This window comes from Lepisma saccharinum, chromosome 25 (assembly GCF_977018435.1).
Source record: "Lepisma saccharinum chromosome 25, izLepSacc3.1, whole genome shotgun sequence".
NCBI classification, from domain to species: domain Eukaryota; kingdom Metazoa; phylum Arthropoda; class Insecta; order Zygentoma; family Lepismatidae; genus Lepisma; species Lepisma saccharinum.
The window spans coordinates 51,755,674-51,764,700 of NC_139253.1; the positions used below are offsets into that span (position 1 = coordinate 51,755,674).

At 39.2% G+C, this 9,027-nt stretch overlaps 1 protein-coding gene across 1 annotated transcript in view; it reads left to right on the plus strand.

Moving 5' to 3' along the window:
* The window catches only part of Aven (Apoptosis and caspase activation inhibitor), a 42,958-nt gene extending 40,237 nt beyond the window's left edge, over positions 1-2,721 (plus strand). Inside the window, exon 5 of the mRNA XM_083111180.1 lies at positions 2,105-2,721. Coding sequence (XP_082967306.1) covers positions 2,105-2,211 — 107 coding nt within the window. The 3' untranslated portion in view covers positions 2,212-2,721. The remainder of the gene's footprint in view (positions 1-2,104) is intronic.
* The last annotated feature ends 6,306 nt before the right edge of the window (positions 2,722-9,027 follow it).

Here is a 9,027-nt window from a genome sequence, read left to right on the forward strand (position 1 = left end):
AATATACACAAAGTTATCTACAAAACATGTTCTATGCATTTTTCTTCTAGGATGTACCGTTTAGGTGCTAGAGGAGCGAGAAATTTCACCTTTTTTCCCCACCCCATTTTGCAAGAATGAAACTCAAGGAAACATCTTTCTGTATGATAACTTGAGGTCCTCATTCCCTATTAAACTGGAGGTGTACCTATTCTAAATGTCCTCCTCCGTGGCTGTGCAGTCTAAGGTGCTATGCTTTGGGTTCGATTCCTCCTAGGTTCAGTCTCTGAGTTTTCGTCCTGTGTATAGAACCGGTGGCAACCCACCTGTTGAGGCAATTGGGGAGCTATGAGTGAGTAGCGTAACCCGGTCTCGGATATCTCCTACAATGGCTGAGGGTTTCACATGCTGACCCCACGTAACCTCATTACCGGTTGAAGATCTCCACAGCTTGGTAGGATTGTGGGAGTGAGACTGGCAGTCAGGAGATAAGCCAAGGCCCTTCAAGGGCTGTCGGCCCATGGGTTATTATGTTATTACCTATTCTAAATATTCGAATGACGTTTCTTGAAAAATGTATTTTCAAGTTGTAATATCTATATAATTATACCATAATTTTGTAACATTCCATGTAAAACAAATTTACGTAATGACTGTATTTCTACTACTGTTATTAACCAAAACCATTTTCTTATACTTTTATCTCCTGACTTCTACCAGCAAGAATTCTTCTAAGTGCATACCAGTTGTTTGCGCTTTCAGACTGAAGCGACAAGCAGCAGACAACATGCCACAATCGACATGGTGATGTCACACCGAAGCGACAAGTGACACGTGCCACTTTAGTCTAAAGCAAAACATTCAATGTGCATGTGCGAAGATAGGCAAGGCGAGGGCCTCTCCGATGACGTAGTGGTATTGTTGTTGCCTCATAATCAAGTAGTCCCAGGTTCGATACCTGGTGGAGGCACATAGTGGTTCAGATCCCACTTTAAACTGTAGGTCCAGTCCCAATTAGCCGTATTGTGAATAAAGTGGACTTAACTCAGCAGACGAGGTGACACGATGCACGGTATTGAGAGAACTGCCCATTCAGAGTGACACATCCAGCCTGTCGCTTTGTTCTGAAAGCTCCCTTCATCCAGGGTTGTTAAAGGTCCAGAAACCCATAAATTCTAATGGGTTCCGCTGCAGGACGGAATCTTTTTTCTCGCACAATTTAAATTCGGTCCAAGTTGCTTATTGTTTCACTGAAAAAAGGTTCCTGGACCGTATTTATATTGATCTGGAAAAAAGGTTCCTGGACCGAATTGAAATGCTTTAAATATGAAAAGGTTCTACACTGTCTAGAACTCATTTAAGTTTGCTGATTTTCTCTCTCAGTCCGGGATTGAATTTATTTACAATTCCTGGACCAGGGTTGACCGATTGAAAGTTGCCTTCTAAAAATGTCACCGAGTACGTTTTACAGTAGAAAGTCACACTGCAGTTCTAGAAACCGTAGCGAAGGAAATAAATCATAATGCTGTTGTTCTCTCGTGGGCCAGGTTCAAAGACTCCCTTGTCGAAGAGTTACATAATACAATGGACTATATTAGTGTGACGTCACATTAAGTTCAAACAAACCCGTCACGTGTTGCTCCGGCATCCGATCTAGGAACCACAGCCAGTAGGAGCCATCGATGAGTTAACGTGAGGATGTACGTAGTTATCAGAAGAGGGTCGGTCAGTGCTGCTACAACCAAAAGAAGGAATGCACGAGAGAGAATGGGGCTATATGGAGAGGGGTAACGTGACTGCAGCGTTTGCATTTTGCCCATTTCTAACGTTAAGCATGGCCTTGTTCCTTAGAAGATAGCCACCAACACTTGGATTAGTCTTTCATGCCCACAAGTGGATAATTGTTTATCGTCTGGTCCGTATGCGGAACTTGGACCCTATTTAAATTGATCCTGGAAAAAAGGTCCCTGGACCAAATTTAAATTCATCCGGAAAAAAGGTTCCTTGACCATATTTGAATTATTGCATTTTTTAAATTTTTTTTGCATTGCAATGTTGTATATATTGTACCAAAATTAAGAAACAATCTTTGAATTAATGTGCACATTGTATTTTTCATTGACAGATGATATAAAAGAAGGAAAGCCTGTGAAACCTCTTTCGGATATTGTTATTCATGAAGCAAAACCCAAGGACTTAGAAGACTGGCTAGATGGCATATTAGATGACTAATATGATGCATTGTTAACAGGAAATAAATACATTACAATGAAATGCTCTATATAATCATGGACACTTTTGGATTGTAAAAGTTTCAAAGTTAATGAGATTATTACAACCCAGATGTGTCCGTGACTGTACATGTAGGTGTAAGCCTATTTTCAGTATGAAATCCAGGAATATTTTTTAAGCTTCTTCTTTATAACATCTGATTATGTAATAACACTGTTACCTTATGTATTATTTATTGCTAGAAGTAGTTGAATGACAACCATGTATATTTGTATGTCAGAATAAAGTGAAGACATATTTATTTAGATTTTGTTCTCAGGTAAAATTAATGTTATATCGGAGAATATGAAGGATATATAGAAGGCAAACATGGAAAGGCATCCTAGTGTTGTGGGTCATTGCATTCCTAACCTAAAAAATATCTTGGTTTAAACATATAAACACCTGTCCAACTGCCTAAAGTTAACACAAAACATGCCAGATACCCCAACCTACACATTTGAACTACCTAGAGTGCAGGCACGTATCCAGAGGGGGGGCTTAGGGGGCTCGAGCCCCCCCCGAAAGTTTTAGGTTTACACTAGATAAAATGAGGTTTTTGGTTTCTTGTGGTGTGAAATAAAATAATGTGACAATAATTTAAGGAGAGAAATAATTATCGAGGCAAGACGGAGAATGTTCCGTAACCCTGTTATTGATTATAGCACGTATCCAAGATGAGGCACAGGGGGCTCGACCCTCTCCCCAGGAAATTTTTCAGTTTACGTTAGATAAAATTAGGTTTTTGGCTTCTTGAATAATGTGAAAATAATGTAAGGAGAGAAATAATTATCGAGGCAAGATGGAGCATGTTTTGAACGCCTGTTATTGTTAATAGCACGTATCCAAGGTGGGGATGAGGTGGCTCGAGCCCCCCCTCAGGAAATTTTTCAATTTACAAAAAAAGGTAAAGTGTTCCCCTGTGCATAGCACCACGCCATGAAGGCGTATAGGGGGTGTGGGGGTAAAATCTAATTTTATCTAGTGTAAATTTTTCAATTTACACTAGATAAAATTAGATTTTTGGCGTCTTGAATAATGTGAAGATAATAAATTTATAAATCTGAGAGAAATAATTATCGAAACAAGACGGAGAGTGTTCTATAACCTTATTATAGTCAATAGCACGTATCCAAGGTGGGAATCAAGAGGCTCGAGCCCTCCTTCAGGATTTTTTTCTGTTTACACTAGATAAAATTAGGATTTTGGCTTCTTGAATAATGTGATGATAATTTGGGAGAAATAATTATCGAGACAAGACGGAGAATGTTCTATAACCCTGTTATTGTTAATAGCACGTATCCAAGGTGGGGTTGAGGTGGCTCGAGCTATCCCCAGAAAGTTTTTTATTTTACACTAGATAAAATTAGGTTTTTGGCTTTTTGAATAATGTGACGATGATTTAAGGAGATAGACAATTATCGAGGCAAGAATGTTCTATAACCATGTTGTTGATAATATTGCACGTAAACTTTTCTTGCGCTTTCGGTGTTGTCGCAGCGCACTTGAGCACTATGTAGACACTTATCAGCATTTGGAAGCTGCACAACAAAGGTAACGCCACACGTAGGGCGATTCGTTGTAATTTCTAATCTCTGGAAGGCGGGAGAGGGTACGTTCTTGAATGAGAGAAGGAGTCAACTACTGGCAATATTAACGAATCATTTTATCTGCGGAACGTTCTAGAATATAATGAGGATATAAATACACGGATTCAATATTTCGGTTGATCTGTACAAAGAATCGGTTAATGAGATTTCAGAGGTGTGTGTGAGAATAGTATTTGGTTTATTGGGTAGAATTGTAAGCCCCGAAATTTTCTTTCATACATACAGTCGATTGGTGATCAGATCAGTCAGCGTCCTCTGGTTGCTTTATAAGATATAGTGATTCGAAAATGAAGACATTTACGACAGCAGAACTTCCGGGGCCTCAGTGTAGTGCTAGTTCGGTTCGAGGGCCGAAGAGATCAAGGTGCGTGTCTCTCTCTCTCTCTTTCTCTCTCTCTCTCTCTAAAGTGAATATTTCAGCAGTACCGGATATTGGAGTGGTTTGTTAAAACAGAAATAAGCTGCATGGATCAGCTGAAAATCAAAGTTTTGAGTGATGATTTAGTTTTGCCAGAACTAAATTTCATATATGCAGTCCGAGAATTTCATGGTATAAAAAATACTTTTGTTTCAAACACTTAACTTCCATAAAGAGACAGCCAAAAATTTTATGAATGTCGAGAAGAGAAAGCAAGATGTTGCATATGTAGACATTTTAGGTGGAAATTGCAGGCTCTACCAGGACCCAAATCAGGGCTCTACCAACTGAGCCACCTAGCCATCCTCGACTTCAACCGATTTTTCGTTAAAATGTCTACATAGTACATGTCCTGCGTATGTCAAATCGTAAGGAGTTGCCTGTATAGTGAACAAGCACAGAAAATATAGGAGAGAGAAGAAAACTGAGGAGCATTCCCACCGGTTGAGGAGAATTTCTTGCTGTGGTCAACAAGAGCTACTACTTCGAGGTGACAATGACAGTGGCCTAATAAGGGAGATTTCACACCGTGTCGCCTGAGGATTTCACAAGTCGAAATTAGGTTTGTGCGGCCTTTTGTGTCGCTACGGTGTCAAATGGGGTTATGACCTCACCAACCCTCCCTTGGGCACGTCATTGGAGATAAATGAGTAAGCATTTGAGTATACTGGGAGACGATACATTAGATGTGTTGGGAACGGAAGGGTTTTCACTGTGCATTAATTGTTTCGTGATCCACCTGTATTCGAGAAGACTTCCTTTGTTTCGTGCCGATATATGACAAGACAGCGGAAGCTGTGACAGGCCTTTTTGAACACTTGTGAGTGCTAAGGCCTGAATCTGAACAATTTGGTGGGTTTCGGCTTTTTATAAGAGCTGCAAATATGGGAGGACAAGACACGTTAGTGGTGTTCAGGCTCAAATCAGAGATAAATATTCGAGAGCTGTCTGTGTCCAGTTCGCAGCCCACAATTTGAATCTCGCTTTGTCGAGTGGATTGTCCATCTCATGGTCCATCCCGTGCATGTGTAACAGCTTCGTAAAAACACTCAAAGACACCATAGATGTTTTTATGCCTGATGAGAAGAAATGGACAAACACACATACTGAGATGGTTCCGGCACACAATGTTAATGCATGGAAACAGAGGAGTCGAGTGGTAAAGAATGGTCCGATTTCACGTTGTGATTAAAATGGCAGCCTTACAGTGGCGACGATTTAAGGGATAGTTGCTCCCAATTTTTTGTTTTCTTGCCTCAACATTATGGCCTCTTAATGTTAAGCCTTGATCTACCAAGAGAAAGTAAACTTTCCTTGCAACGCCCTCCGCACCCCCCCCCCCCATTTTGGAACTCAATTGCCACCACTGGTCTTGAACATACAATTGTGAGGTTCTTACTATACCCCTTAAAAAAATGGTGTTGAGCCCCCCCCCGAAAGGAATTCCTGGATACGTGCCTGCTAGAGTGGTTTTACCCTCGACTTGAAAACCTTAAAAGTCGGACAGAAATTACAGGACAGACTGTATACAGCTCAGATTTGCATGAGGTGTCAACTGTTATTTACAAAAGAACCTCAAGGCTGCAACATTGATCAAGGAAGCTTCAAAACTCCATCTTCGTCATTTTAAAGATGGCGCTTCCTCCACACACTTGCACCAGTGAAGTGCAGTGATTTCTTGTCCTCTGTAAGCATAAAAATTATAGGAAGTTCTCCCGATAAATGAAAATTCAATGCCTGTATGCATGCTTACCATAACAGCAGGTTTACAAATGGAGGAGGAGGTTCCACAAAAGCCTCAATTTGGAGGCAGAGGGTGGAAAGACTTTTGCATTGGCTCATACAGATGCTGTATGCAGTGGCTGTATACTAAAATGCAGCAGACTTGTGCAACCCTAGATGCAGAAATCTACTAACGAAGAACAAACTAAGGTTTGCTTTTGACTTTACCTTTAATATAATTTTCTGTCATATCTGGAGGAAACATCTGCTACCTGCAACACTCAGAATCAAAAGCCACTGCTCTTTTATCCAGAACTTGAAATGTCAACACCATCAGAAGTAACGCCTCATTTCATGACAGCTGTGGGTAGCGGCAACCTATCTACTTTCCCCATCCACCGAGACCTGTTCTAAATGGAGTTGGGAAGGGACCTATCTAGCAATCATACATGCTAAACTATCACCCCCCTCCCCCAAGCCTTAGGAACTGATGATTCTAATGCCTCCTCCCCACCATAACACACCTTACACCATGCACCCTATGACCTCTTATACATTGATTTCAGGACTGGTGGGAGTAACAGAGACTGTCCAAATGTAACGGTCCTTTGGTTCGTGAGGGTCGTTACATGGGGTATGTAGCTTCAATAAGTAAGGACTTTAAAATATAAAACATTCTATCATATATCTTGTGGTTTATTTAACAGAGTTCTTACATAGGTAGAGTATTTCTATGTTTCTATCCTAACTAGCTAAGTCCCTAATATATCTGCTGGAGACTATCCAAGATTTAGGCTAAGTCAAAATAAAGTGAAGTCCATTTACCTTACTCAGAGGTATTTTCTGGTGCAGTCTGACGTCGAGCAGCAACTTCTCTGGACTGGCCCCCAGTTCCTTATTTGGGGGGTTTTTTATAGGAAAGTGTCTTTCTGTCCTTTGGCTTACCAGTGACCCTTTCAAAGTCATTTTGATCTCAGTGGCTCTTTGTACATAAGTCCATTTCCTCAATAGCTCATGATGGGTAATCATCAGATTCCCATATTTAGTCCTAGAGCAATTATCCATATTTGGAAATCATGAGATCACGGTTTTCCTTGTTTCAGAGAGTCTTGAAGTTGTTTACTAATAGTTCACCCTTTTATGGGTTAGCCACTCCCCTTTATTTCAACCATGGCCTTTGGCCAATGAATTGGACTTATCCTCTTCCCATGCAGTTTGATTCGCCAAGAGACAGAGACTGTATGCTTTCGTGGTGGCACGCTGATTTGCGCATAATAAACTAGACTTTCAGTATTGTTAAGACTAGCACCAAGTCAAATACCATGAGTTTAGATATTTTATGAAATATAAAATGTATTTTATATCAATCTGGTTTGTTGTAAGGGATGGTTGAAAATCCATCCGTTACACAAAACTTGGTCACCTGTGATTTTCACCTGCCCAAACTGCAGCGCCTATTACCAAATTTTCTCAAATGTAACTAGGTTGCAAAATATAAACTATTTTGTTTTGACTGATGAGTATTACTAGGGCTGAGCCGATACTGCTTTGAACCGATACCGATACCCTTACCAATACTTCAAAATTTCATAATTAAAATTTGTTCCAAATATTGATCAATATTACTGTGTAAAATATTCATGCAACAATTTCCTAAGAAATTTGCTTTAGAATATTCAAGAATTACATCAGAATATTAAAATAGATGTTATCTAATCACAAAATCCAATTTTTCATACAAAACTGGTGCAAAATAAAAATAAAGTTTGAATTTTACATAATTTCCAGGACAATTAGATTCCGTGAAAGTGTCTTGCACCATTTTTGTGGACCTCGTGAAAGACCAAAATGTCGGAAAAGTATTGGTAAGTGAATTCCAACTGATACCTTCCGATACCAATACCACCGGTATTGGCCGATACCGATGCATCGGTATTGGCTCAACCCTAAGTATTATGTATTACAACTTTGATTTTATCTGTTCTTCTGGCTCTTCTTCCTTTCATTTTACCCTCCCTCCACATAAATAGAGAGAAAACACACAAAAAAGCCAAATATGATATATAAATTGTGATCATGTTGCTTGAAATGTGAGGAGGCATGTGAATACATAGTCTTCTGTATAAGAACACAACAAACCCCAAAACAAACATAAAAATCCACAAGGAGCTATCAACATTTCTGGATAGCATTCCTGTCAAAAGGATAAAAAATGGAAAGGAGAAGAGGTGAAAAAAGTGCACTAAAATGGCTAGATGGATCTGGACTGCTTAAACAATCAACAAAATATAGCATCTGAACAGCTGCATCATGGCAACATTGAGGACTTTTTTTTTGTAATCAAGATTAGTTTCCGTAATCTTTTGTAATTTTTGTTTAATTGAAAGCCGAAAAAAATTTCATTTTCATCAAATTTGCTTTTGTTTTAGTAATCCTCATACCTTTCGTGGCATTTCTTTCTAGTTTAGTAATGGAATGTGCTCTAAGTTGTAAATTGTTGTTTAGCTTCTGTGACATGTTATTCCATGGAATGAAGGGAATACAAAATAGAAACCACACTAATTTATTAATTTATTACCTATACTTATGTGGTGAATTTAGTTTTTCAGTTTTATTCTAACTATTCGTACCTAGTCGCTTGTTTTAATTATAAAAGCTGTGAGACACTTCGGGGAAATGGAGCGCTGTGGCCAAACTCGGGCATGCTTCCTAGATTTTCGGTAAAGGGAATGCATCTATGCTACTCATTCCAGTCCCCTCATTTCTTCAGAGTTAATCTGCCTAAAAAAATATATTGTAATGTTCTTTCTTTGATTTAGAACTAATGTTTTACTGCCAATTTATTCCAGTCAATTTCATTTGTGTTATGTATGGAATTTGTATCAGATAGATATGTTTAAAAATCATACTTCACAGGTTGACTAAATTACTGTGGTTCAATTGATTTGAAGGTAGTGAATCCTCTAACTCATTCTGCACAGAAACTCGCTTCGTCCAGGGTCTGAGCTCGAGAAGTTTTAAAGATAA